Below are 27800 nucleotides of genomic sequence, written 5' to 3'. Positions count from 1 at the left end.
TCCTTCTTAGTAGAATGCAGGGTTTTGAGCAGAAGGTGGACGTTATTTTACCATTTAAAAATTATGAATTGCATTATATAAAGAAAAGTGCATTCCACAGAAATGGACAGTAATGGGACCCTTCATGAGTTTGCATGTCATCCTTTTGTGGGGCCGGGCTAATCTCCGCATTTCCAGTTTTTGCGTGTCTGCTGCTAAAGTGACTGATAATAGGAACGGTCACATTCTGGCCATTTGCTAATAGGTTTGCTGACAGATTGGATGAGAGAAGGAGGAGTCCAGAGGCCACAATCCAATGTGACTGGATTGTGCAACTTAAAATGGCTAAAGTTGATGTTATTTAAGCAGAAGCATCCTGAGGAGCAGCACGCCACGCCGCCGCTGTTGGTTTTCTCTGTAGGTATTTTGCGAGTGAGCCGTTTGCTGACTTCCACCGTGTAGAAGGCCTGCAGGGCGTCTACATCGCCACCCTGGTGAGCGGCTCCCTGAAGGAGGAGAACATGAGATCAGTCATCACCTTTGACAAAGGGGGCACCTGGGAGTTCCTCCAGCCTCCGGCTGTCACGGGATATGGAGAAAAAATCGATTGTGAGGTATGGATGCGTTCATCTCAGTTGGCTTTTTACTACAAAGCGTTATCTGTCGTTCTACGCGTACAGTTCCCAAAGTCCGTACGAGGCACACTGAGGTGCCGTCACAGACACACGGGGCACCACGGACAGGGTGAGCTTGAGGAGGCTCTGTGATCCTGGACAGCGAGCTGCTGGCCCGTGACCTACTGTCCCAGCGTTCGCTCACACCGCAGTTCTTCGGATGACACCATACCTCTGAAACTGAGTTCTCAGCAGTTGAGGTGATGGAGGGGAGGCGAGGAAATGAAGTGGAGGGCCAGCAGGCTCACACATCCCATTATGACGTGCCTGTAGGCATCCTACCTAATAATAGACAAATATGCAAATTGACCATACCTCCGACACACCCACAAGCCACGCTCACAAACCATGCCCACCATCCAATCAGAGCGAGTATGCAAATTAACCCAAACCAAGATGGCTACAGCCACAGAGAGCAAGGTTTCCTAGGTAACAGATGAAGCCAAGCTTTCCGCCTGCCCTTGCCAGGCTTAAGCCTCCACTCAAGCTACAAAGTTTCAATTATAGAAGGTAAACAAATTCAAACAAATGGCGGCAGAATGGAGCTTGAGAGAGCAGGCCAGGGTTGCCGCCGGCAACAGGGGAAGCAAAGCTTTCCGTACACCCTGGCGGGGCCCACCTGCTTAAGGCAACAAAGTTTCAATTATAACCCCAACAGAAATGGCTGCCAGGCCGCGGAGGGAGCCCCAGGCTTGGCTCCACTCCAGGCTACAAAGTTTCAATTGTAGAAGGAAAATAAATTCCAGATACCAGGGCCTCCACTTGGGTTGCCAGGGGGCGTGGCCGGCTTGCAAACCACCACAGGCCCCTCGCTCAGGCCGCCCCACGCCCCAAGGGAACCCCCACCTGATCCGGGACACCCTTCAGGGCAAACCAGCTGGCCCCCACCCCTGTACCAGGCCTCTATCCTATCTAATAAAAGAGTAATGTGCAGATTGATCATCACTGCAACACACAATATAGCTGTCCCCATGTGGTCAAAGATTCTGCCCCCATGTGGACACAAGATGGCCACCACAAGATGGCCAGCAGGAGAGGGCAGTTGGGAGGCACCCGGCCTGCAAGGGAGGGCAGTTGAGAAGGACCAGGCCTGCAAGGGAGGGCAGTTGGCGGTGATCAACCCTGCAGGAGAGGGCAGTTAGGGGTGACCAGGCCGGCAGAGGAGGGAAGTTGGGAGCAAACAGGCTGGCAGCAGAGTGGTTAGGGGGTGATCAGACTGGCAGGCAGAAGCAGTTAGGGGCAATCAGGAAGGCAGGCAGGCAAGCAGTTGGGAGCCAGCAGTCCTGGATTATGAGAGGGATGTCCGACTGCCCGTTTAGGCACGATCCCACAAACGGGCAGTTGGACATCCCTTGAGGGGTCCCATATTGGCGAGGGTACAGGCTGGGCTGAGGGACAACCCCCCACCGTGCACGAATTTCGTGCACCGGGCCTCTAGTTTAGGAATGAAATGAAAGTCTCACATTTGCTTTTGCTGTTTCTGTAGCGCACTGTTACTCGATCTGCTCTGAGCTCTCAGGACGTGTGCTATTGGCATTTCTTCTGGCTGATACGTGCTGTCAGACGTGACTGAGGCACCAGGGTGCTTTGCACCAGGAACATCTGTCAGCCTCTCCCATCGGAAGTTATTTCTATAGAATTTCTTTTAAAATCCCTCTCTGCATATACTTTAGGATTGTATGATTTTATCTGTGGCTTCGTCAGAAAAGTTAAGGGTACTGAAATGCATTATTTGGTCCCATTAAATAGTCCCGTATACCAGCAACTCCTTCTTTTCCCGCAAAAGAACAGGTATGGTCCCTGGCTCTGTCCAATCACCGCATCTCTGTCCATCTCACGTACGGGACCCAGGGTGTGAAGTGGGCAGACAGGGCCTCAGACAAAAACAAGTAGTACTGATTTTTGGAGAAATGATAACATCTTAGTGAGACAGTTACTTGGTCTTTTGGATTATTGAATTTTGTTTGTCTGTGGTGAAATACATACTGTATCAATGATCCTGGGGAAAACTTCTTGGGACATTTTGCTAAAAAATGTACTTCCTGATTTATCTTCTGATTTGCACCAACTCTTGACTGAACACTTCACATCTAACTTTGCACAGAGGCAGGAAAACACTACATGCAGACCCTCATTTTCTCAGCAGTGTCTTTGAGATCTCTGAGCTGGGCACGAGTCGGATATATTAAATGGGGGCAGGGTTTTTCAGCATGTGGCGGTCTAAGCCTGGTTATAGAGAATCAGTGGCGTTGTTAAGAGTCAGCTTCCTGTGTCATGGACTGGTCACTGTACGAATGAACTGGATGACGTTACTCGGCTTTTAGTTTCTCCTTCTGATTTTAGGGGTGAAAGAAAAGGAGAAAGGTGGAAGAGGTTGGCAGATATTTCTTTGGGACCCAACTCGATTTGCTATAGTTTTCACTTGCCTAACTGTGATGCTAGCCAGATGGATATTTGTTAGTGATCCCTTTATTATAAAAAATTGGTATATCCCGCACACCAGGTCACAGTTTTGACCGTCCATAAGCACCCACAGAGTGATCCTGTCCAGAACACATCTGATAACCGTTTCTGGCCAAGAGCGTCAGGCATGCCCCTACGGCAGAGGCCTTGTCTGCAGAACCTAAGCCTGCAGCGCAAGTGATGCAGGTCAGTGTGAAGAACTTGAAGTCTCCGGTGAAATCTGTAGGCGTTGTGCTTTGTACAGATGTGGCACTCTTGAAACATTTGTTGTGGCTACTTCGGTGCCTCGACTCATGCCGTGTACGTGGGACTCACAGGAGAATCCCTGGGGACGTGGAGAGATTGGTGGCTCTCCCGTCTCCTTGAGTTGATGCTGATTTCAGGTTGCTGTTTTGCTGAGTCCCAGTGGACTTTTTAGCACTTTTCTCTTCTCCGGTGAGAGGCACCTGCTGGCTCAGCGGGTCCCGCCGTCGGTGCAGTGTGGGGCAGCGGCCGGCACTGGCGTCCTTGGGCCAGGCCCCCTTCCTCCGCCTCGGGCTGCAGTGCCCACTCCCAGGCTCCGGTGTCTCGGGGGGGGGTGGGGGGGGGGACGTAGGCTTCGCGCACTTGCTGACAGAGCCCGGAACTTGTGTTTTAGCTGTCCCAGGGCTGCTCCCTGCACCTGGCCCAGCGGCTCAGCCAGCTGCTCAGCCTCCAGCTGCGGAGGATGCCCATCCTGTCCAAGGAGTCGGCTCCTGGTCTCATCATTGCCACCGGTAAGTGTGCTCTGCCTGTTCTTCCCGGGGAAGCGGCTGCTCCCGTGCAGCCAACTGCATGGTGGCCACCGACATCTGCCGCAGTGACTGCTGTTCTGTGGGCTCAAGACATTCTTAGTTGCTGGATCCTACTCAGAATTTCTGGTTGGACGGGTGTTGATCACCTGACATGTTCTTGAAGTAAAAAGTCATTGTTCCTCCTGTGTTTCAGGCTCAGTGGGGAAGAACTTGGCCAGCAAGATGAGCGTGTACGTCTCCAGCAGCGCGGGCGCCCGGTGGCGCGAGGTCAGGCCACCTCGGGTCTTGTGTGAGCACGTGCACTGAGCCAGCATGTCAGGGACGCGCATGCTTGTGGTGCAGGCACCCGTCCCACCTGTGATGATAAACAGAGAAACACCTGGGCCACCCACGAGGGGCAGCCGCCTGATCTGTACCACCCCTTGTAGTGCGCTTGTGATTCTGCAAAAATGCTACTTTGAATCAAAACAGACTGGCCCTGGCTGGTGTGGCTCAGTGGACAGAGCGTCAGCCTGCGGACTGAAGAGTCCCGGGTTCGATTCCAGTGAAGGGCACATGCCCGGGTTGCGGGCTCGATCCCCAGTAGGGGGCGTGCAAGAGGCAGCCAATCAATGATTCTCATCATTGATGTTTCTTTCTCTCTACCTCTCCCTTCCTCTCTGAGATCAATAAAACTATAATAAAAAACAAAATAGACTTAAAGAAACAAATGTTCTAAGGCAGTGGTCAGCAAACTGCGGCTCGCGAGCCACACGCAGCTTTTTGGCCCCTTGAGTGTGGCTCTTCCACAAAATTCCACGACCTGGGCGAGTCTATTTTGAAGAAGTGGCGTTAGAAGAAGTTTAAGTTTAAAAAATTGGGCTCTCAAAAGAAATTTTAATCGTGTACTGTTGATATTTGGCTCTGTTGACTAATGAGTTTGCCGACTACTGTTCTAAGGTTATAAGTTCCCTGAGCACAAGGCAATGTCCGTTTTGCTTGCTTTAAAAATATATATTTTTATTGATTTCAGAGAGGAAGGGAGACGGGGAGAGAGAGATAGAAACATCAGTGATAGAGAGAATCATCGATGGGCTGCCTCCTGCACACCCCCACACGGGGGATTGAGCCCGCACCCCAGGCATGTGCCCTTGATCGGAATCGAACCCGGGACTCTTCAGTCCGCAGGCCGACACTCTATCCACTGAGCCACACCAGCCAGGGCTGCTCACGTTTTTGTCCCCGGGCCTTGCAGTGTCTGGCAGGGTGTGGGCGTTCAGTAAACAGCTGCCGATCCGTTGGGAAACGATCATGCAGTCGTGGTGTGTCAGGCCCGCGCCTCCTGATTTACCACTTTGTGTATCGTTGGCGTTGAAATCAAGCCTCGTCACTGAGCGTGCTCTGCAGGTGCGGGCTCCGCGCTCTGCGAGGAAGCCGGCTTGGCCTGCGGCTTGTGTCGTTACCCTGTGTCCTTAGGGGCTGGCTATACCACTGGGAGGGCACAGCTAGTTCTCTGGTCCTGGGACATCAGGGAATTCCCAGACTGTAAACAGGAAGTCTTCACCAGCTGCCTGACGCCCAAGGGCCAGGGCGTACCTCTGCTCTCATCCGGTGGGGTTGCTTTCCGAGGCGCCCTGCTGCACGTGGGATAGGGAGGGAGGGGTGCCCCCAGAACGCAGTCAAAGCCTCGGTCAGGGCGCCGCCTGCAGGCTGAGCGTGATGTCTGGAGGGATGTGGAGCTCTCAGAAGAGCTCACGCATAGGTCCCATCCTCATGGCACTGCTTGTTGGGAATGCCGTGTGCACGTTCATATTTAGACACGCAATCCTATGTAATAAAAGCCCAACACGCAAATCGACCAAATGGCGAAACAACCGGTCGCTGTGATGCGCACTGACCACCAGGGGGCAGATGCTCAACACAGGAACTGCCCCCTGGTGGTCAGTGCGCTCCCACAAGGGGAGTGCCGCTCAGCCAGAAGCCGGGCTCACGGCTGGTGAGCGCAGCGGCGGTGGTGGGAGCCTCTCCCGCCTCCACAGCAGCACTAAGGCACAGCGAGCAGGCAGGCGGTAAGGTGCGAGGGGTCCCGGACTGAGAGAGGGTGCAGGCAGGGCTGAGGGACCCCCGCCCCAGTGTACGAATTTTGTGCACCGGGTCTCTAGTATATAGATTGTCATACAGCCCCCCATTGCTTGGCTTTTCAGTTACAGAGAACTGCCACACACCTCACCTCCAGCTGATAGGTTGGAGACCGGACACTGCCTGTGTGCGCGCGCTCACGTGCATGTGCACTTGTGTGCCTCCGTGTGTGTGCTTGTTTGCCTCTGTGTGTGTGTATGCATGTGGCAAGTATGCCTCTGTGTGCATGTGTGCTGTGTACATGTGTGCATGCACATGGATGTGTCTGAGTGTGCGTGTGGCATGCATGCGTGTGTGTGTTGTGTGCATTCTGCTCGTCACTCCCCGCAGTGATGTCAGCGCTGTCCTCCTCCAGGCGCTGCCCGGCCCGCACTACTACACCTGGGGCGACCACGGCGGCATCATCGTGGCCATCGCCCAGGGCATGGAAACCAACGAGCTGAAGTAAGTGTCTGAGGAAGCTTCTCTTTTCACCCCGCACTGGCCTCCCAGAGCATTCGAGTCTGGTGGTAACTGGCCTCTCGGCCGCACTGGGTGTGACAGCACAGCTGTGACGTGAAGAAACCACTGAGCTCGCTTTCACACAATAGGAGTAATGACCTGCCCGTCCCAGCTCCCGGGCGCCACGAGGAATAACGAGATAATCTTACTGATGTGAAAAGCTACAGCTCCATTTACGTATAAGTCACTCATGATTCACAGTAAACTGCCGACTCTTCACACTGCTTTCCCTTGCCCCGTGTGTCACACACAGACGGACATTTACTCCTGCAGCCACTGACAATAAGTACTCACGATCCGTGAGCAATGGTTTTAGGGTTCATGCAAAGTGATGGCCAGTTGACTTTTGTAGTCATACATTTGGTTTTAGAGGCGACAGTTGGGGTTAACCACATCATTTTACAGACGGGAAACTGAGGCTCAGCAACATAAAATGACTTGCCCAGCGTCTCCCGTTCATTAGCGACAGGGAGACTGGCACTCGGGTCTTTAAATTATGTTCTACACTCTTTTTAATATGTTGCTCTGAAAAGCAAAAATGTCGGGAGTTTGAAACTTCTTCCCCCTGAAGTCTGATTTTATCAAGACCAGTCCTTTGATGCTTTTGTCCCTGAGGACGGAAGTGCATTCTGTCCGCATTGGGTTGGGGGAACTGGCCCTCACTGCCTGCTCTGCGGAGCACCCATGCGGGGAATCCTGGAAGAGGGGGAGGGCCGTCGTGCCCGTCATGCTCAGGCAGGGAGGAGAGCCTGCTAGAAGCAGGGCCGGCACTGAGAGCGGCAGATGGTTTGCAAAAGGGATCTTAGCAGATGGTCCCCCTGTGGTGAATGTGGCGTGTGCCGAGCAGCCCAGCCTTGGGCAGAGAGAAGCCGGGTCCCAGTGCCGGGCGTGGCCCGCACGGTCCCGGGCCGTGGGCACTGCCCACAGAGAGGCTGTGTGCGCGGCACTTGGTATCTACTTTCCGGTGGCACTTGCTCAGATGAGGCGGCCACAGAGCGCACTTCTTCCCACACATAGCTGCCATGTATCTACCATCACCTTATCAACTCCCTCCCACCCATTCAGCAAGCACGGATCCTGGGAGGCAGTGTGTCCAGCGATGAGTAGGCTGTTCTCCATGTCTGAAGGAGCTCCTACTGTGTGTGGTGGTGGGCAACGACTGAGAGAAACAGAGTAGGGCCATAGTCTGGCTTCCTAGGAACACTTATCCTTCCCGTGGCCGGCAGACCGTGGTAGGTGCCAGGTGTTCGGAGTGAAGCTTCTACAGGTTCCATTTGCACTCCAAGCTGGCTTCCCCGAGTGGTCATGAGACTCCTGTCCCCACCTCCCACCGGGGCTCAGGGAGCAGGGTCCTGGCGGCACCAGCTGGCGCTAGATGTGACCAGGAAAACCTGTGGCAGGCGCCATCCCAGACACGTAGAAGTGGCTCGCTGTGGACTGTGGGGACCACGGACACGGTAGCGTTGTTCTGTTTGGACGGGCCATGGGAGGTGTCAGTGTGTGTGATTTAGGTATTTGCAAATAGGATGCCTCTATGGACAGGTGCACGTGCCCCAAATATCAGTCTGAGCGTGGCCTGACTGGGTGGCCACCTGGCACTGACGCGGTCTGTTGCTCCCCGTTCTTTTGCTTCCCCCGCGGCTCTGCTTTGGCCCTGGTGCTGCGTGCGGGCAGCTTGCTCAGCTGAGATGCAGGAAGTAACACTGCAGCCAGTGCACATCCTCAGACCACGTCGCCATCCCAGGAATGCGCGAAGGCTGCATGCCAGAGGCGTCTGAGGCTGCGGGACTCCTGAGCCGGGCCTCCTCCACAGCCATCGCTCGCTCCTGAGTTTCGCAGCGTTTATCGGCCGTCTCATTAATTTGCCATTGGCCACCAGCTGACTCCTTTTGTCAATTCCTTTTAATTACATGCCCAATTCCGTACTCATTCGCTCAAAGAATACCATGACCGTGACGGTCAGTGGTCAGGGCCCACGCTGGAACGGGGCTTATTCTGTTGGGCAGAATCTCAGGACAGTTACACCAGCATTTTTGAACATCTGTAATGAGCCAGGTGTTCTAGGTACCAAGGATACAAAGGTGAGGGAGGCATCGTTTGGGAACTCCTGTGTCCACCGTGACTCTGTTGTGTTTTGAGCCAGCTGGATGGAGAAAGAGGCTAGATGAAGGGAATGCGTTTTTGTGGGTTTTTTAAAAAATATGTTTTTATTGATTTCAGAGAGGGAGGGAGAGATAGAAACATCAAAGATGAGAGAGAATCATTGATCGACTGCCTTCTGCACCAGGTCAGGATCTTACTGAGGATTGAACCCACAACCTGGGCATGTGCCCTGACTGGGAATCAACCGTGACCTCCTGGTTCATAGGTCAATGCTCACCCACGGAGCCACGCCAGCCGGGCAGAAAGGGCCTGTTTTGAAAGGAAGCTTTCTGACCCAAAGCCTTAGGGAGGAAGCAGAGTAACATCAGAAACTACGAAGGTTTAGTGGGGACGCCGCCCCAAGTGATTGCTGTGTTCTTTTGAATCATCCGTGTCTTTCTCTTCCTGGTGAGCACAGGTAACTAAGAGTGCCTATTGCTTGTTTCAGCTTCTGCCCCGGTTCTCCCTGCGGCGGTGACCTTTGTCAGTGTGAACTGAAATTGAGACAAAAAGTGGGTGCTTTGTTTTGCTCGTGTGGACACGTCTGAAATGGTAAATCAGAGCCCGTTGGGGGATTCGCTCCTCCCTGCGCAGCACGCTGCCAGCACTGCTCAGGGCAGGCTTCCTGCCCACAGGGGACTGCGTCTGCGCACTGACCCCGAGGACGTGGTCGTGAAGGACGCATCGGTGTCCGTTCGCTGCCGGGCGCCTGGCAGGGGGCTGCGCTGTTGGTGGCCACGGAGATCCCTCTGTACTTGCACAAACACACGCTCCTCCCGGCGGCTTCCGGTTGGGAAAGGTCCCCTCTGGGAGCCCAGCGAGGGCACTGGGGAGGCCACCGGAGCACAGTTTGGACTGAGGTCTGGAGGCAGCGCTGCAGCTTCCGGGTGCAGGAGGCAGTGGTCAACGGTTGACGTGGTTACGCTTCCTGGGAGAGCTGCAGGGAGCACCCCTCCTCTCGCCCTCCTGTGGGTCTCCCCCGCTGAGTTAGGAAGGGGCAGTGTTCTTCCCCTCTGCACTGTGGTCGGCATCGTTTATTGTCTGTGTAACTAGCCCGTTCCCCCTGCAGATCTGAGAGCTCTGCCTGCCTTCTTGTTCTGACGCGGCTCACTGACCAATGGGTCCCGCTCATGGGCACTAGGTGTCTTGTTTTGGGTTGAGATCAAACCATCCATCAGCACACGGGATTTGTTTGTTTCCCTGGCCGTGAATGTATTTAACTGTGTGGTCCACGAAGATTCTCCTAAAAAATAATGTCGGTCTTTACCCTGCTTCAGAAGTGGCGACGGGTTCGATTCCTGGTGAGGGCACATGCCCAGGTTGTGGGTTTGATCTCTGGTCGGGGTGCGTACAGGAGGCAGCTGATGGGAGGCAGCTGATGGATGTTTCTCTCTCACATCGATGTTTTGATGCGATCTCTCTTCCTCGCCCTCCCTTTCTTGTCTCTAAAATCAATGAAAGTGCTAAAAGTGGTACTAAGACTTGCTCTAGGTTAAGAGACTGAAGAGGTGTAACATCCCAGTGCAATGAGTAATCCTTGACTGAATCCTGAACTAGAAAAAGTAGCTACAATAATATGGAACCAAGGAAAAATGAATAGTCTGTAAGTAACACCGAGTTCGTGTGAGTTTTCTTAGATGTGATACCTGAGCACGTCACGTGGTGCAGGAGCCTGAGGAGTTAACTTACTCCCATGTCGGCTTCAGAATTATCTCAAACCAAAAATATACCCGCCCGACGAGGAATTCTCTTTAGACGATCTGCAAAGAGGAGATCAGTCCGTCCCTCTCGACATTCTTGTGTTGCCCTGCAAACCGCTGAGTGGTTTAGCGCGTAGCCTTCTTGCAGAAGTACCAGTTCTGGTAATCTCAGTATGAGAGGAAGTGATGATGCCATGAACAGATTTATGTCAAGGATTAAGATCCTGAGTGAGTAATTCTGAAATCTCAGAAACATGTGGAAAGTGAAAGGAAAAGTTTTGTATATAGTTGGGACCTAAGAGGAACCACAGTAATGAAAGATCTAATTGAGTGGTTTCTCATGTTGAACCTCTCACCAGCTTCCTGGGTGATGAAGCAAATAGGCACATTTTCTCCTCCTTCTTTTCAGTCCTTCTATGTAATAAAAGCCTAATATGCAAATTGTCCCCTTGACCACTCGCTATGACGTGCGCTGACCACCAGGGGGTGGCATGGAACATGGCAGGCGTCGGCGATGCTGTGCTAGCGGCGGGTGGCAGTGGAGGTGCTGCCAGCTCCAATGGGCCCCACTGAGAGCGGGACTGCGGCGGGATGGTGGAGCAGGTGAGCGGGCGGCACTAGGCCAAGGTGGGTGCAAGAGGGGCCCAATCACCCTGCAGACGGTGACCAGCGGTGGCAGTGGGGGTAGGGCCACTGCCCGGCTCCCAGGCACTGAGGGAACCAGGCGGGAGCCCAGTCACCCCACAGATGGGGCCTGATGACTCAGATGGAGGGGGACGCGTGGGGGCCTGGAGGCCCAGGTGCTGCCCAGGGCCCAGAGGTCAACTGGCACCTGCCCTGCCACCCCAGACGCTCACACTTCAATTGCCGGCCAGGCCTAGGGACCGCACCCATGCATGAATTTTGTGCACCAGGCGTCTAGTATAAGTGATAATTTAAAATCATTACAGCCTGGCCGGCGTGGCTCAGTGGTTGAGCATTGACCTATGAACCAGGAGGTCATGGTTCGATTCCAGCCAAGGGCACATGCCCAGGTTGTGGGCTAGATCCCCAGTGTGGGGCTTGCAGGAGGCAGTCAATCAATGATTCTCTCATCATTGATGTTTCTCTTTCTTTATCCCTCTCCCTTCCTCTCTGAAATCAATAAAAATATATTTAAAAAAGTAAAAGTAAGTAAAATTGTTATAATTACTTGGATGCTGCTCCGTTTCTCAAGGGCTCACTTTTTCATCCTGATGTAGTCCGCCTTGGAGACCTTCCTCCTCATATACTTTCCCTCCAACTTTTTAGTCTTTAGGACCTCAGGAAAAGGTGAAAGAATTACGTAAACGTCACTCACGTAACTTCACCTGGGATCACCAATTGCAAATTTTCTCAACTTCCGTCTATCACCCATCTATTTATCTAGCCTGTCTGTCTGTCTGTCAATCCATACTTCTCCAATCCATAAAGGTATTTTTCCATACAGTCAGCATGCCATTATCACATACAAGGAAGTTCACATGACCTCGGTGTTACTTGTAGACTGTGGTTCCATATTATAGCTACTTACTTTTTCCAGCGCAGGACTCAGTCAGGGGTTACTCCTTGCATTTGGCTGTTACGCCTCTTAACCTATAGCAAACCCTCTCCCTTTCCTGTTTTTTTCCATGACCTTGATTTTTTTTTTTTTTTGAAGACTCCAGACCAGTTGTCATGCGGAGTGTCCCGAGTTGCGGATTTATTGCATAGAATAGCACATAGATGACGGTTGTCCTTGGTGCTTTATTGGCAGCACATAGTGTCAGGTTGTCCTGCTATTAGTGATGCCAAGTTTGGTGGAGGTTGTGATTCTTACAAGATTCACTGTAAAGTTTTTATTCATGGGGAGCTCTCCTTGTCCTCACTGGTTGCTGGTAAGTGGGCTTCTTGGGGTGTCCTGAGAAAAAGAAGTTCCTGAGACTTGCATGGGAGAGTGAGTGGCACTTGTTTGCATGGAGTTCAATCCCTGGGTTTCCAAGGTTCCATTTCCCTTCGTCCTGCCCTAGAGGAAGCGTAGCTGTGGCTTCAGCAGAGCTGGGATTAAAGCTGTTGCCCAGAGGTTCCGGAACATTCCATGTCTGCACAGAAGCGGGAAAGACAGCATCAGGCTGGCTTAGCTTGTGTTGCCCACTGCAGTCCCCCCGTCCAGTGTGTGTGTGGTCTGCAGGATCAGATGGGCCAAGAGAGCGAGCCCTTTTTCTAGGGGACTGTGTTCCCAAATGTCCGCAGGCTTGCATGGGCCTTGCCTTGTGTAGCCAGTGATTTCTGCTCCTAGGTGTGACTGATCGGCACCTTCCCCACGTCACCCCAACTTGGCTTTGTGGAGCCCCTCCCCCCGTGGCCTGCAGGGAGTGGACAGTAGTTCCCTGGGGAGGGGGAAATAGCAGCTTCCTGGTGAAGCTGCCCAAACGACGTGCCTGGAGGCTCTGGCCTTCCCTTCGCTCCTTCCTGCTCTTAATGCTTAGCTCATTACAATGGTTTCCGAATTACATTTCCCTGTTTGGAGCCAACGATTCATCTGTGGGTTGACATCTTCACACCACGTGAACATTCGGTCCCCAGCTCGTTTCACCCGGTGATTTGAGCATCTAATGATGATTTCGTCTGAAGCAGTGATTGCACTTTGGGTTACAGAATGGCCAGTTTCTCATTCTGTCATTGTTTTCAACATGATTCGGTGGCATTGAATATAAGAAACGAATTTCCTCCTCCCTTCTCTCCCAGTGTTTGTGCCATTTAGATCCCTGGGCTCTGTCCTCAGTCATTGCGTTCTCTGCCATCACCATGTTTCTTCTTTATGTTCACATTAGTGCCCCGCTGCACGATTCGTGCACATTGAAAGGAAATTAATCAGAAGGTGGCCGGCGGGGCGGGACTGGGTGAGACGGGCCGTCCCGCCCTGGAGCCAACCTCCTGTGGTCCCTCCCCGGCCAGTCGCACTACGGCTCGAAGGGCGTCAGCGGAGTGAGCAGGGTCCCTCCGGCAGGCGGGGTCCCTCAGCCTGGCCTGCGGGGATCGGGCTGAAACCGGCTCTCCGACATCCCGAGGGGTCCCGGAGTGTGAGAGGGCACTCTGCAAAGTTGCTGTCCTACAGGGTGCGGAAAGCAAACGCAAGTGTGCAGTAACCAGATTTGGGGTGACAGTGCCCCAGCAACAACATAACCCACGGCCAAAGGTGGAATCACGCGGCCTGGCGAGGAATCGGGCTCCCTCCTCTCTGGTTCCGGGGTGTGTCACCCGAGAGCTGCTGCTGCCTAGTCACTGCAGCTTGGCAGCTCCTGCAATGAGCGTCTGCTCCCTGGTGGTCAGTGTGCATCATACCTACCAGCTGGTCAGCCGGTCGGGTGGTCGCTTAGCCTTTAATATATACAGGTTTTCCTAAATTCAGCCGGTGGGGCCCCATCGAGCTGGCTCCTGTGTCCTCTGTGCTGACTGCGTTGTTGCTGAGTGCGTCCTCGCTCTCTGGCACAGCCTTACCCTCTGCTCTGGCCCGGGACCCCTGCTTCTCCGGCAGCGCTGGCTCCTGTCCCGGTGAGTATGACCGGGAGCCGGCCCCTGCCCTGAGATGCTAACCGCCAGGTCCTCTCGTTGCCTTTGGGCAGATACAGCACCAACGAGGGGGAGACCTGGCAGACGTCCATCTTCTCCAGGAAGCCCGTGTTCGTGTACGGCCTCCTCACGGAGCCCGGCGAGAAGAGCACCGTCTTCACCATCTTTGGTTCCGACACGGAGAACGCGCACAGCTGGCTGATCCTCCAGGTCAACGCCACGGACGCCCTGGGTGAGCCGCCTCTGCAGCCCGCTCTGGGCGTGTTTACCGGCCAGAGCCCCCGCTTCGGCGCTCCGTCCTCAGAGGGTTTGTGACCGTTTGAGTGAGATGGGCACGTACACAATATGTGAGTGAGTGAGAAATATACGGCTGTTTCCTGGGCAATTATTATTTGAATCCTCACTCAATATTTTTCCATTGATTTTTAGGGAGAGTGGAAGAGAGAGGGAAAGACAGAGAGAAACATCGATGTGAGAGAAACGCATCGATTAGTTGCCTCCTGCACGTGCCCTGACCAGGGCCCGGGCCAGGGATGAGCCTACAACTGAGGTACTTGCCCTTGACCAGAATCAAACCCGGGACCCTTTGGTCCGCAGGCCGACGCTCTCTCCACTGAGCCAAACCCACTGGGGCTCGGGCAATTCTTAATGTGGGTCCATGTGCTATTCTTTGATTCCTCATTTTGTTGTGGTCATTAGCACATAGTGGCTTTAGGGTATACCTGTACTGAATATGAACGAATGAATGATTTAATGAATGAATGAATGAATGGAAAACATTCTTTCAAATGAGCGGTTTGACAGATTTACCCGTAACGGCTGTGCGAAAGGCGTGCCCACAGCGGCAGGCCTCACCGTGCGGGGGCCCTCGGCGCGATCTGCTGGTCTAGGCAGAGAGAGTGACTCGGTCCTCCCTGTCCCTTCCCGCTCCTCCTCCTCTGCTTGGCCGATGTGGTCTCAGCTGCGGGGATGCCCCCAGGCCTCCCATTCAGCCTCCACCAGGTCTTCCATGTTTCAGGATCCAATGGGCTTGGCTGCCAATAACTGGAAGCCTTCTCCCCACCCCCCCCACCCCCCGCCTGTGTCGGAGCGTTGCGTGCGATCTGCCTTGAGTTATAAATGTGTGTCCCCCCTCGGTGTCCGTCGTTTCCCGTCAGCTACATCGTAAGGTCCCTAGAACCGGGGCCTGTCCTCTGACCTTCACTCCTCATGAGCTGCACAGTCTGACCGCCCTCCCGGCAGGAAGAGCTTCACACGCACTTGCTGGTTTGAATGGAACTGAACGGACAGTCCATTCTCAGGCAGCATCGAATCTCACCGAGGACACGCATATATAAGAACGACGTGAAGTACCAATGTGGACATAGGTTGGCTCTGGAATTCCTGTGGAACCCACGCTGCCTAAATTTTGAGTGAATGCAGGCAGATGAAGTGATCGTCCAGGTTGGCTTATCTTTCTCAGCCTCCTTCACGGAGACCCTGTGCCTGCCAAGCAGCGACAGAAAGACCTGCATTGCTCTCCGGCCATGCTGCCTCGTGTGCCCACACCAGCCCGGAGGCAGGCAGGGCCCGGTGCTCCTGAAGGTCGATCTGCACGGACTCAGCCTTTTCCCAGCTCCTTAGGAGATAGACCCTCCGGGTAGCTGACTCACCAGGACCCAGAGAGAGAGGACCAAACAAACAAAGTCAGAAACGAAAGGGGTGAAGTGACAGCTGACCCCAAGAAATACAGAGGAGAGTAAAAACACATCATGAACGACTTTATTCCAACAAATGGGACAACCTGGACGAAATGGACATATTCCTAGAAAAATGCAACCTTTCAAAACTCAATCAGGAAGAATCTGACAACCTGAATGGGCCGGTAACTACTGATGAAATTGAAGCCGTAATCACAAAACTCCCAGCAAACAAAAGCCCTGCTCCGGACGGCTTCACAGGGAGTTTTACTGAACGTTCCAAGAAGAAGTAACACCTCTTCTCCTCAAACTATTCCAGAAAATTCAAGAGGAAGGAACACTTCCAAGCTCTTTCTATGAGGCCAGCATTACTGTAATTCCAAAACCAGATAAAGACACTACAAAGAAAGAGAACTACAGGCCAATATCTTTGATGAACACACATAGGGAAAGACAGAGAGAAACATCAATGCATAAAAAGTTCATACACCATGACCAAGTGGGACTTATTCCAGGGATGCAAGGCTGATACAATATTTGCAAATCAATAAATGTAACACATCACATAAATAGATTGCAAGACAAAAATCACACGATCATATCAAATTGATGCAGAAAAAGCTTTGACAAAATCCAACACCCATTTTTGATAAAAACTCTCAGCAAAATGGGAATCAAGGGATCATCTCAACATGATAAAGGCCATATATGACAAATCTACAGCCAACATCATACTCAATGGGCAAAAACCAAAATCATTTCCCCTAAGAGCAGGAACAAGACAGGAATGCCCACTTTCACCATTCTGGTTCAAAATAGTCCTAGAAGTCCTAGCCATAGCGATCAGACAAAAAGAAGAAATAAAAGGTATCCAAATTGGAAAGGAGGAAGTAAAACTCTCATTCACAGATGTACATAGAAAACTCCATAAAAAAATCACTAGATTAATAAATTAATTTGGCAACATATTTGGATACAATATTAACACCCAGAAATCTATGGCATTTTTACACACCAATAATGAACTCTCAGAAAAAGAAACAAAAAAAAAAAATCACATTCACCATTGCAACAAAAAAATTAAGATACTTAGGAATAAACTTAACCAAGGAGGTAAAAGACCTGTACTCGGAAAGCTATAGGATATTGAAAAAAGAGATAGAGGAAGATATAATAACTAGAAGAATGTACCGTGTTCATGTATTAGTAGAATCAACATCATTAAAATATCCATACTACCCAAAGCAATCTATAGATTCAATGCAATTCCTATTAAAATACCAATGACATATTTCACAGACGTAGAATAAACACTCCAAAAATTTATATGGACCCCAAAAAGACCCCAAATAGACACAGCAATTTTGAGAAAGAAAAACAAGGAAGAATAACAATACCAGATATCAAGTTATACTACAAAGCCACTGTACTCAGAACAGCCTGCTACTGGCACAAGAACAGGCATATAGACCAATGGAACAACAGAGAATCCAGGAATTGACCCAAGCCATTATGCTCAATTAATATTTGACAAAGAAGGCAAGAGCATACAATGGAGTCAAGACAGTCTTTTCAGTAAATGGTGGTGGGAAAATTGGACAGATACATGCAAAAAAATGAAACTAGACCACCAACTTACACCATACACAAAAATAAACTCAAAATGAATAAAAGACTTAAATGTAAGTCATTAAACCATAAAAATCCTAGAAGAACCCATAGGGAACAAAATCTCAGACATCTCTCATAGCAATACGTTTACAAATACATCTTCTAGGGCCGCGGTTGGCAAACTGCGGCTCGCGGCCACATGCGGCTCTTTGGCCCCTTGAGTGTGGCTCTTCTACAAAATAGCACGGCCTGTGAGAGTCTATTTTGAAGAAGTGGCATTAGAAGAAGTTTAAATTTAAAAAATTTGGCTCTCAAAAGAAATTTCAATTGTTGTACTGTTGATATTTGGCTCTGTTGACTAATGAGTTTGCCGACCACTATTCTAGGGCAACGGAAACTAAGGAGGAAATAAACAAATGGGACTACATCAAAATAAAAAGCTTCGGCACAGCAAAAGAAACCATCAACAAAAGGAAAAGGGAGCCCACTGTATGGGATAATACATTTGCCAATGATACATCCAATAAGGGGTTAATCTCTAAAATATATAGGGATCTCTAAAAGGAAGACAATCCAATTGAAAAATGGGCAAAGAACTTAAATATACACATCTCCAAACTGGACATACAGATGGCCTAGAGACATATGAAAAAATGCTCAGTCACTGATCATCGGAGAGATGCAAATCAAAATGACAATGCGGTATCATCTCACACCTGACAGAATGGCTACCATCAACAAATCAACCAATGACAAGTGCTGGCGAGGATGTGGAGAAAAAGGAACCCCCGTGCACTGCTGGTGGGAATGCAGACTGGTGCAGCCACTGTGGAGAACAGTATGGCGTTCCCTCAAAAATTAAAAATGGAACTTCCCCGTGATCCCACTTCTAGGACTATATCCTAAGAAATCAGAAAACGAATCAGAAAGGACATATGCACCCCTATGTTCATAGCAGCACAGTTTATCATAGCTGAGATTACAGATGAGTGGGTAAAAAACTGATACATCTACACAATGGAATACTATGCAGCAATAAAAAAGGAACTTTTACCATTTGCAACAGCATGGTTAGACCTGGAGAGCATCATGCTGAGCGAAATAAGCCAGTCAGAGAAAGACAAATATCACATGATCTCACTCATATGTGGAATCGAATGAACAACATAAACTGATGAACAAAATAGATCCAGAGACAGAGAAGCATGGAGCACACTAGTGGTCCTCAGAAGGAAGGCTGGGGCTGGGCGGGTCTGGGGTGGGAGATCAACCCAAGAACATGTATACATATATGCACAACCCATGGACACGAACAATAGTGTGGGGAAGGCCTGGGGTGGGGGGGGACAGGAAGGGTCAGTGGGGCGGGGAGGGGACATATGTAATACTTGCGACAGCAAAGAGGAAAGGAGACTCTCGGGTACCTGTTCCTGAAGGGGACTGGAGCGGTGGAGCGTCCGCGTGCTCAGGGTCTAAGACGGCAGCCCAGCAGGCGGAGCCTCCCGCCTCCTCCCCGGAGCGGAGTGGAATCAGGACTACAGCACAGAACAGTCCGCCCGAATGCCGGCGGGAGACCCGCTGGACAGAGTGCCGGGGCCAAGGGGGACAGAAGAGGCGCCTGGAGCCTGGGGACGCCCAGCAGCTGAGAACACGGAGGCCAGCGCAGTGTGAGGCCCCCGCGCCGCGGGGAGCTCACCCCCCTGCTGGGCTCCCCGCTGGAGCCCTGGTGCCGGGAGGAGGACCCGGGTGACGCCCCTGAGCCCGAGGACACCCGCTGCGCTGCCCGTGGGGCGGGGGCGTCTGCTGGAAGCCAGGCTCTCGCCTAGAGAGCAGGACTCGCACCCGGGCTCAGCGAGACAGCAGCCCAGCAGGACCCGAGCCGCACAGGGGAGACGTGGCTTCCAGATGCGGGCCGTCTTCTCTTCACGCCATGACCAGCCTCCCTCAACCGCCACACCTTACTGTCATAACCTGAGGACCCCTGCCGGCCTCCCCGGGAGGACCCCGAGATCCCACCCACCACACCGTCCTCAGACCCCAGGGGGTGGCGCTGACCTTGGAGAGACCCAGAGCCGAGTTAGAATCCGTGTTAACCTGGTGAGCACACTCGCCCCTCCTGGAGACCCATGGGAGCCTGTCGCACACGTGTCGTCAGAGCCATTTCTGTGGCAGAGCCTGACCAGCAGCTGCCGGAGGGAGGCCGCAGGCGGAGGCCGGTCTTGGGGTGCCCTGGGTCTTTGGCCGGCCTGCCCAGGCTCGGTGCTGGGGCTCGTCTACCTTACTCACTTGGCCCCTCCCATGCCCACTCTGGCCAGCAGGGGCAGCCACCAACTGTGGGACAATTTGTGGCTCTCACCAGGCAGCCCGGGGCTGGTCAGACAGCATCTGACCTGGAGCTGCCTGAAGCCCCTCCCGAGGCCCCAGAACCCACACGCGGTTGCGGGGTTGAGACCACGTGGGAGCAGGTCCTCTCAGCAGTCTGAGGCCAGTCTGCCCACGGACTGGCAGCAGCAGTGAAAGCCCCGCCCTCCCAGGCGGCCGACCACCCGCAGGAGGAGCCTTCCTGAGCCCCAGCCCAGGGCCCAGGCTGCGCCCTGAGCCCAAGGACACCACTGCAGCACCCTCCCCGGCGGCCACAGCGGGCCACCCTCCCCGGCGGCCACAGCGGGCCACCCTCCCCGGCGGCCACAGCGGGCCACCAGCCTCGGACACACACCCAGGGCAGCAGGAACCCTGGGGGCGGGGGGGGGGTAGGTCCCATGGAGGCAAACAGGCTCCCAGAGGCCGGTGCGGACCCTGGTGCTGAGGATGCTCAGGACGCTCCGTGGGGAACGCCCGCAGGGGAAGCCTCCGCAGACGGAGCCTCAGGGCGGGACCCTAGGAAAGACGGTCACACAGGGCCAGCCGGGCTGCCTCCAGCTCCTCGGGAACATCCGTGTTCCGGGGGCCGCTTTCGTTTGTGTGGGGCCACCCGCCTGACAGGCTGGCCAGGGGCTTGGGACAGCCCCGGGCGGGGGCCTGGGCAGGGGGCTGACGGGCGGAGGGCGGGGACCTCCCGGGCAGCGGCTCATGCTGTCTCCTCCGCAGGGGTCCCCTGCACCGAGAACGACTACAAGCTGTGGTCCCCGTCCGACGAGAGGGGCAGCCAGTGCCTGCTGGGCCACAAGACGGTCTTCAAGCGCCGGACGCCCCACGCCACGTGCTTCAACGGCGAAGACTTCGACCGGCCCGTGGTGGTGGCCAACTGCTCCTGCACCCGCGCCGACTACGAGTGGTGGGTGCCGCGCTGCCTGGGCGGAGTGTGCTGCCTGCTCCGCCGTGTGGGTCGGGAGCCGGCGTGGCCCCTGCCCTGAGGAGAGGAAGGAGCCACAGGAAGCAGATGGTGACGGAGCACCTTTCGTGGCAGCCGTGCCCGGCACTTCCTCCTCGGCTGGTCCCTCAGCTGCAGGGACGTGTGATGTGGGCGGAGCGCTCCACCCGGGGATGGCAGCCACCATTCCGCAGGGGGCACTCGGCTTGTGTCCGTGTGGGCACCCCAAATGGCACGTTCTGGGGGCCACGGGGGCAACTCCTGGTTCCTAGGAGCCCTGCTCTAGAGGGAGTTTCTTTCCTTATTTGAAACGTGGGAATGTTAGTGTGCACACACACACGCACATGCACACACACACATACACACACACGTGTACACACACACACACACACATGCTAGTTCTTGAGCAGAGCATGGAGGACTGTTGAGAATGCAGGTGCGGAGCAGTGACACGCACACAGTAACTAACGGGGTGGAGCTGCCAGCCTGGGGGCACCTTCATTGTGAGTACAGGTGGGAAGGAGGAGACAGGTGGGAAGGAGGAGATGGGTGGGAAGGGGGAGACGGGATGGCTGCTGGGCACTGAGAACTTCTGGGGGAAGCCTCGTGGGTGTTGGCCTTCGGGAAGGCCCAGATGTGTGGGCAGGAGCATTCTGAGAGGAGGGCGCAGCAGCGTGGGGGCAGGGAGGTCGCTGGGGCTCTTGCTGGGTGTCTGGTTGGCGGGAGCGGGGCGGGGGGCGGGGAGGGGGGCGGTGTCAGTGTGTGGAGATGAGCCGAGAGCAGGAGGTGTCTGAAGGCTCCGCAGAGAGCTGAGGTCGGAGCCCTGAGGCAGGCGCTCGGGTCTGTGACCCGCACCAGGTCCGCACGGACCAGCAGGCCTGTCCGCAGAGCTCGGATACTGAACTCACAGCTGACTCATGTTCCAGCAGCTGCTGAGGCCCAAGGAAACGCACAGCCTAAAGCCGGACACCCAGGTACCTCTGGCCCAAGGTTGGGTCAGGCCGTCCAGGGGATGCTTTAGGCCTTGCAGCCCGTGGTCTGTGCAGCCGCTCGCCCGGGCCTGGGCAGCAGGAACAGCCCGGTGGGTAGGCGTGGAGGGACCCAGTAAGTTCTCTTCACTGAAACAGCTGCCGCCCTGGGCACGCCTCTGCGGACAGGCTTCTGAGACTGACTGTGCGCATGGGTCGCGGGGTCACGCTAACGTGCGAGGTCTGACTCCCGAGTCGGCACCTGCGTGCAGCCGTGGGCGTTCGGACGCTGCCTCCACACCCGCCCTGGGAGCAGGGGCTTTGGGCAGCTCAGACGCACATTCCCTTCGACAGCGTGTGGTCCTAGTAGTAGCTGGACGCTCCACAGCACCCCGAGCCGGGTGATGCCCCCAGCTGCCAGGGCAGTGCCCGCTGGCCTCCGATTAGCCTGTAGCTGATCCGAGAGCCTCGCTGGCCTGAGTGAGGTCCCCTGACTGTAGAGGCCCTAGTCAGGGAAAGGGCCCTCTCTCTCCTCTATCCCCACGAAGTACTGAAAACGAAAACAAAACCACAAAAATACGCCGGGCAAGCTAACAGATCTGACTTTTTCACTGGGTGGTCACTGTTAGCCTTTTCTCTAAAATCCGCCCCCGGGCAGCAACACCAGAAACCAGGTCCCAGGGGCTGGGGGGCTGTCAGCCCCGGCCTGGCTCTCCTGGTCCACACGCCCACCCCACCGACCAGAGACCCCGGTGCTGAGTAGTACAGACCAGGAAAGCCACCGCCCCTGCGCCCATGGAGCGGGGCTTCGGGCCGAGTGAGGTCGTGAGGGGGAGGGGGATGGCCCGCGACAGTGCTAAAGGGAGTGCGGGTCTCGGCCGTCCTGCTGCTGTGCATCCCTCTGTCCGCTCGCTGCAGCTGCAGGGGAGGCGCCCGCGCCCGCTGTGCGGACCTTGCAGTTGTGTGGCCCTGGACGTGGCAGTGGCCAGTGCGATGGCTGAGGGTGGACCGCAGGAGAGGAAGTGAGAGCAGGTGCCTGGTGGGATCTGCCGTCAGTTCGGCTCCCGAGTGGCACCTGCCCTGGAGCAAGAGGTTGCTTCTGAGCCCTTCAGCTGCCCCCCTGCCCCTCCCCCCTCCGGAGGCCCCACCACTGGCCCACAGCGCCCTGGCTCAGGGTATGGCTTCTTTTATGTCTTTTTATAAATGCAAAAAGATGGTAATCGAAGTATAGTAGACTCTTGTACTCTTTACGTTGCCCCACGTTGTCAAGAAGTGTGGCTTTCGAACTCCTGACGCAGCTCCTGTGCACACATGCATTTCTAGTCTGACCCGGTGCCCACACATCTGTACATGTAGATGCATGCACACACGTGACAAACAAGTTCTGTGAGGTGCCTGCCCCTGGTGAGTGGGCTGCGTTCTGCAGCCTCCTGTGTTTGAAGGGAGTGCGGGAGCCGGTCTTCAACCCCTGCACGTGCACTGCCTGCTCGGCGGCGGGTGGAGAAACCGGCCTGGCAAGGCAGCTTGGCCGTTGGAGACGAAACAGGAACTAGCTAACGCTGCAGCCAGCCCCCGGAAGGGGTAAAGCAGCCCCTCCATCAGAGGATCTGCTTTAGTGAGTGAGCCCTGCCTGGCACAGTAATAAACGTGTTCCTGAGCAATTCTGTAGGAAGGGCTACGTGTGAGCTCTGACAGGATACACAGACCACTGCCCTGCACCTGGTCCGTTTTTCACAGAGTAGCTGTGTAAGAAGTGTTTGTTGGACCGAACAGAGCACATGAAGCCTTTCGGGGGAGCGAGCAGCTGGAGGTGCCTCTGAGTTTCCAGTCACGGTTTGGGCGCGGCCTGGACACCGTGCGGCGAAACCGCCTCCCCTGGGGTCCTTCAGTGCAGCCGGAGAAGTCAGCTCTGGCAGAGCCTCGGCAAGAGCGAGACCCGCTTCCCTCTGCTCCCGGAGCGGGTGGGGTGGAGGAGGCATGGCCCCACGTGGCAGGAGGTCTCGAAGACCAAGGCGCTGGGTCCCGAAGGGCAGGAGGGACACCGGTGATGCTAGGTAGTATGTGGACATGACCTTAAATAACATTGGTTTTAAAAGGGGGGGACATTTATTAACTCCTCTCTCTTTTTAATCCTCACCCGAGGATATTTTCCATTGATATTTAGAGAGGGGAAGAGAGAGGGAAAGAGAGAGAAACATTCATGTGAGAGAAATGCATCGATGGGTTGCCTCCTGCATGAGCCTTGACCAGGGCCCTGGCCAGGAAGGAGCCTGCAACTGAGGTACGTGCCCTCGACCGGAATTGTATCTGGGACCTTCGGTCCGCAGGCCCACGCTCTACCCCCTGAGCCACACTGACCAGGCCTAATTTCTCTCCGAAGTCTCCCCGTCGTGTCCAGAAGGCGCACTAGGTGCCAGTGCTCTGTGAACATTCGCTCTCCTTCCCACGGCGAGCGGCAGGCGCAGTCTTTGGGTGGGTGCGGGATCTAGCTAACCTTCTACTATTCTGTCTTGCGCATAATGATTGTGTTGGTTTTATCTCCTCCTGGCACGTGATAGTGGTTTACGATTCTGGTTCTGATGTAAAGGTCTCCTGGAACGGTGTCAGTGCAGAGCTGTGCGCAGTCTGTAACGGGGCGTGGAAGGAGCCCGTGGTGCCGGTGCAGGCAGCGTGCGGGAGGCGCAGCGTCGGCCCTGAGGTGCAAACCGCGGCCGTGACAAGCCCTCGTTGCCTTTCAGTGACTTCGGCTTCAAGATGAGTGAAGACCTGCTGCTGGAAGTCTGCGTGCCCGACCCCGAGTTCTCTGAGAAGTCCTATTCTCCTCCTGCGCCCTGCCCTGCGGGCTCCACTTACAGGAGAACAAGAGGGTACGTCTCACAGCGGCTGCAGGTCGGGGACTTGGGGTCTGCACTGGGTCTGAGAGCCCCGGGTGCCTTTCGTACTGGAAATGCCAGACTCCTAGGCGAGCAGGTGTCTTTTTTTTTTTTTTTTTTACTCCTCATCTGAGGATATTTTTCCATTCATTTTTAGAGAGAGTGTGAGAGAGCAGGAAAGAGAGAGAGAAACATCGATGTGAGAGAAACATCGATTGGTCGCCTCCTGTACTTGCCCGACCAGGGACCGGGCTGGGGAGGTACGTGCCCTGGACCAGAATCTGACCCGGGTCCCTTTGGTCTGCAAGCCGATGCTCTATCCACTGAGCAAACTGGCTAGGGCTGGGCAAGCAGGTTTCAAGTAGCTCGGGCAATATTTAACGTTAGGATGTTTGCAAACTCTTCCATCCGCAGTGAGAACAAAAGGCAGGTCCGTAAGTTCCTCTACAACTGTACTTGTATCTGACGTCATACATGTAGCACGCACAGCGTCAGAGGAGTTTGTGGGGAAATGGGTGTAAAAGCTATGCAGGTAGCACCAGTTGGTCTGAGCTGCTTCCTGATTCCCGCAGCGCTGGGCCTGAGGGATCCATGGGAAATGAGCAGGTGAACCCTGCTGTGCATGCTGGGAATGCGTTCCAGTCACAGAGCCTTTTTTAAAAAAAAAAATATTTTTATTGATTTCAGAGGGGAAGGGAGAATCATTGATCGGCTGCCTCCTGCACGCCCCCTACTGGGGATCGAGCCCACAACCCAGGCCTGTGCCCTGACCGGAATCATTCCCCAGACCCTTCAGTCCGCAGGCCGACGCTCAATCCACGGAGCACCCCGGCCAGGGCTACAGAGCCCGCATGGCTGTTCTCGGACGTGTCTCACCTCTTGCTCTTGGGGTGGGGGGACAGCTATCGGAAGATTTCCGGGGACACGTGCAGTGGAGGGGACGTCGAAGCGCGACTGGAGGGGGAGCTGGTCCCGTGCCCCATGGCAGGTAAGAGGGGCGCTTCCCTTCGCTTCTTGAGCCGTCGTTGGGACGTGATGATCCCGCAGCCTGTCCTGGGTCATCGGGAAAGAACGGTGTTAACGTTTCTCAGAGCTCCCTAAACCTGGATCCAAACTCAACTTACAGTAACCATATGACTTCACAGGAATGAAAGGTGTTTTTGAAGGAAATCCCCTTTGTTCATTGAAAAACGCTCTCAGCACCTGCGGTGGTCCAGGTGGGGCCTGCGAGTGGTGCCTGGTCTCTTGTTCCTTGATCTGCTTGGCAGAGCTGATGGGAAAGAGGCTTTTGCGGAAGTAGCTAGTGGTCTATCTTTTTTTTGTGTTACTTATTATAAATAATACTAGTAGCCCTGTCCATGAATCCATGCACCAGTAGCTCGCTGCCGCCCTCCAGTAGCTCTCCACCCACTGCCCCGCCCTCCTGTAGCTCCTCCCTCCCTCTCACCCACCCCCCACATAGCTTGCTGCCCTGCCCCCTCCTGTAGCTCCGCCGTCCGCTTGTAGCTCGCTGCCCCACCCTCCTGCTGATCCGTGATCCGGTCATTACGCGGTCGGTTGTTAAACTTCACGGCGTAACGACCATTTGCTTATTACATCTTCATTAGATAGGATTGTAATGGAATTTTACACATTTCAGTGTGCTTTTCCATGTGTTGTCATTTTAACTCCTGAAACATAATTAGCTCCGTTTTTTAAAAATGTGAGGAGGCATGTTCAGCGGAGAGGATGGAATGACTTCCTTGAAGGCCACACGCCTGGTCAGTGAAGCAGAGAAGCACGCCCAGCCCGTGCTCTCATGTCAGCCCACTGACAAGGGAATGTGCTTCCTGTGAGCGCATGCGTGCTAACTAAGGAAAGCTGCTTTGGAGTGTGTGCACACGCTATACATGTGTTCCAACATGTTTAAGTTGATTTAGTGGTGATGGCACATGTTGAGGTATTTGTAGTAGAACACGAAGTTGTCCCTTTGCAAGGTGCTCATCTGAGCATCATTCCCCCTTCGCTCTTCCCGGCTCCCATTCATGGGAAGCTTCCTCATTGGCCCTGAGCCCTGCCTCCTGCTCAGGCCTCGGGGAGGGCGATGATGGGCCTGGCTCCACCCGCAGGTGGAGGCTAACTGAGCAGCCAAGAGTCCAAGCCAGTCCTGAGAGAAGCCGGTGTCTGCGCCAGCAGGGAGCGTGGCCTCTCGCTGGCTCACTGCTCGCCTGCTCGCCCTGTGTTTTGCACGCTTAGCTCCTTCGGCCTCTGAATCTTCCATCCTCGCCAGCGATCAGCACGCCTCCCTGTGGAGACGGGGAGGACCAGGCTGCTGGGCCGCAGCAGCTCACTCGGGGCTTCAGTGATTGCCCCGGGGGGGGGGGGGGGGGCTGGAGTGCGCACTTCTGTAATAAACATTCCTGAGATAATTCAGCAAGGGGCCAAACTGTGTTTAAAGCCCTTTAACTGGTAGGAAAGCTGTTTTCTTTTCTGATGGAGGAGAGGCTAGAACAGGGAGTGAGGTGGACACATCTTCCTCGCAGCTGAGGGCTCCTCACAGCTGTTTCTGTTTTGATAAGTCTGGGGCTGAAGGCAGGCTTGTGCCAAGAAAGGAAGAGGGTGTAGGACTGATGGGACCCCACAGCTCTGCGAAGGTGAGGCATCTGGGCATCTGGAAGGACTTCCAAAATGAAGTCCATTTTCCCTTTATGTTACGAGCGCTGTAAGAGCTGCCCTGTGCCCGTGCTGGGACTGGCCGCATCCTGTTCTTTCCTCAGGGACGTGTTCCATGGAAGGGCTGCACGCTCCCGTAGCTTCCCTGGACACGGCTCCACCGAGGCTTAGTGAGAGCAGGAACACCCGCGTGGCAGAGGCAGGCTTGTGGGTGCTCGAGGGGGGCGTGGGGTCGAGCTCGCTGCAGTGGCTCTGTTCTCCCCTGCGCAGCTTCGGGGAGTCCCTGGCTCTGGTGACATTTAGGGGCTCAGCTGTCTCCATCCTGACCGCCCTTCCCTGGGAATGTTTTCTTGAAAACCGGAAGGAGAAATTGGTTATCATGCGGTGGCAGCTTAGATACCCGGGAAGTGAAGTGAGACCCGAGGGAAAGAGGCAAACTTGCCTTTATTAGAGTTGCAGGTAGATTCATGTCTGGTGCATTGTCTGTGTTGAAGCCTCTGTGAGGCTAGTACGTGTTGCTCATTGAGGGAATGGAGTGGGGGGAAGGGGGCGGGGGGGGAGGGGGCAGGGGGGAATGGAGTGGGGGGGAAGGGAGGGGGGAAGGGAGGGGGGAAGGAGCGGAGGGGAAGGAGATGGGGAGGGAAGGGAGGGGGGAGGGGCGGGGGGAGGGAATGGGGGGCCACCAGGAACTGTGCAGACGTGCAGCAAAGGGACTGGGGTTTGCAGGGGGCCGTCGCAGCACCTTGCCCAGGAGGGCGCGGGCAGGGCCTGAGCGTGTGCTCGCTCC

At 54.5% G+C, this 27800-nt stretch overlaps 1 protein-coding gene across 1 annotated transcript in view; it reads left to right on the top strand.

Annotated features, from left to right (window-relative positions):
- SORL1 (sortilin related receptor 1) overlaps positions 1–27800 on the top strand; it is a 158224-nt gene that overhangs the window by 52190 nt on the left and 78234 nt on the right. The window contains exons 9-16 of the mRNA XM_079762235.1: positions 401–593; positions 3754–3871; positions 4083–4156; positions 6363–6451; positions 13974–14152; positions 20298–20484; positions 24227–24355; positions 25264–25349. Of these exons, the coding sequence (XP_079618361.1) occupies positions 401–593; positions 3754–3871; positions 4083–4156; positions 6363–6451; positions 13974–14152; positions 20298–20484; positions 24227–24355; positions 25264–25349 (1055 nt within the window). The remainder of the gene's footprint in view (positions 1–400; positions 594–3753; positions 3872–4082; positions 4157–6362; positions 6452–13973; positions 14153–20297; positions 20485–24226; positions 24356–25263; positions 25350–27800) is intronic.

The sequence above is a fragment of the Cnephaeus nilssonii genome (assembly GCF_951640355.1).
Source record: "Cnephaeus nilssonii genome assembly, chromosome: 22".
Lineage (NCBI taxonomy): Eukaryota > Metazoa > Chordata > Mammalia > Chiroptera > Vespertilionidae > Cnephaeus > Cnephaeus nilssonii.
This window is presented reverse-complemented; position numbering and strand designations above follow the sequence as displayed.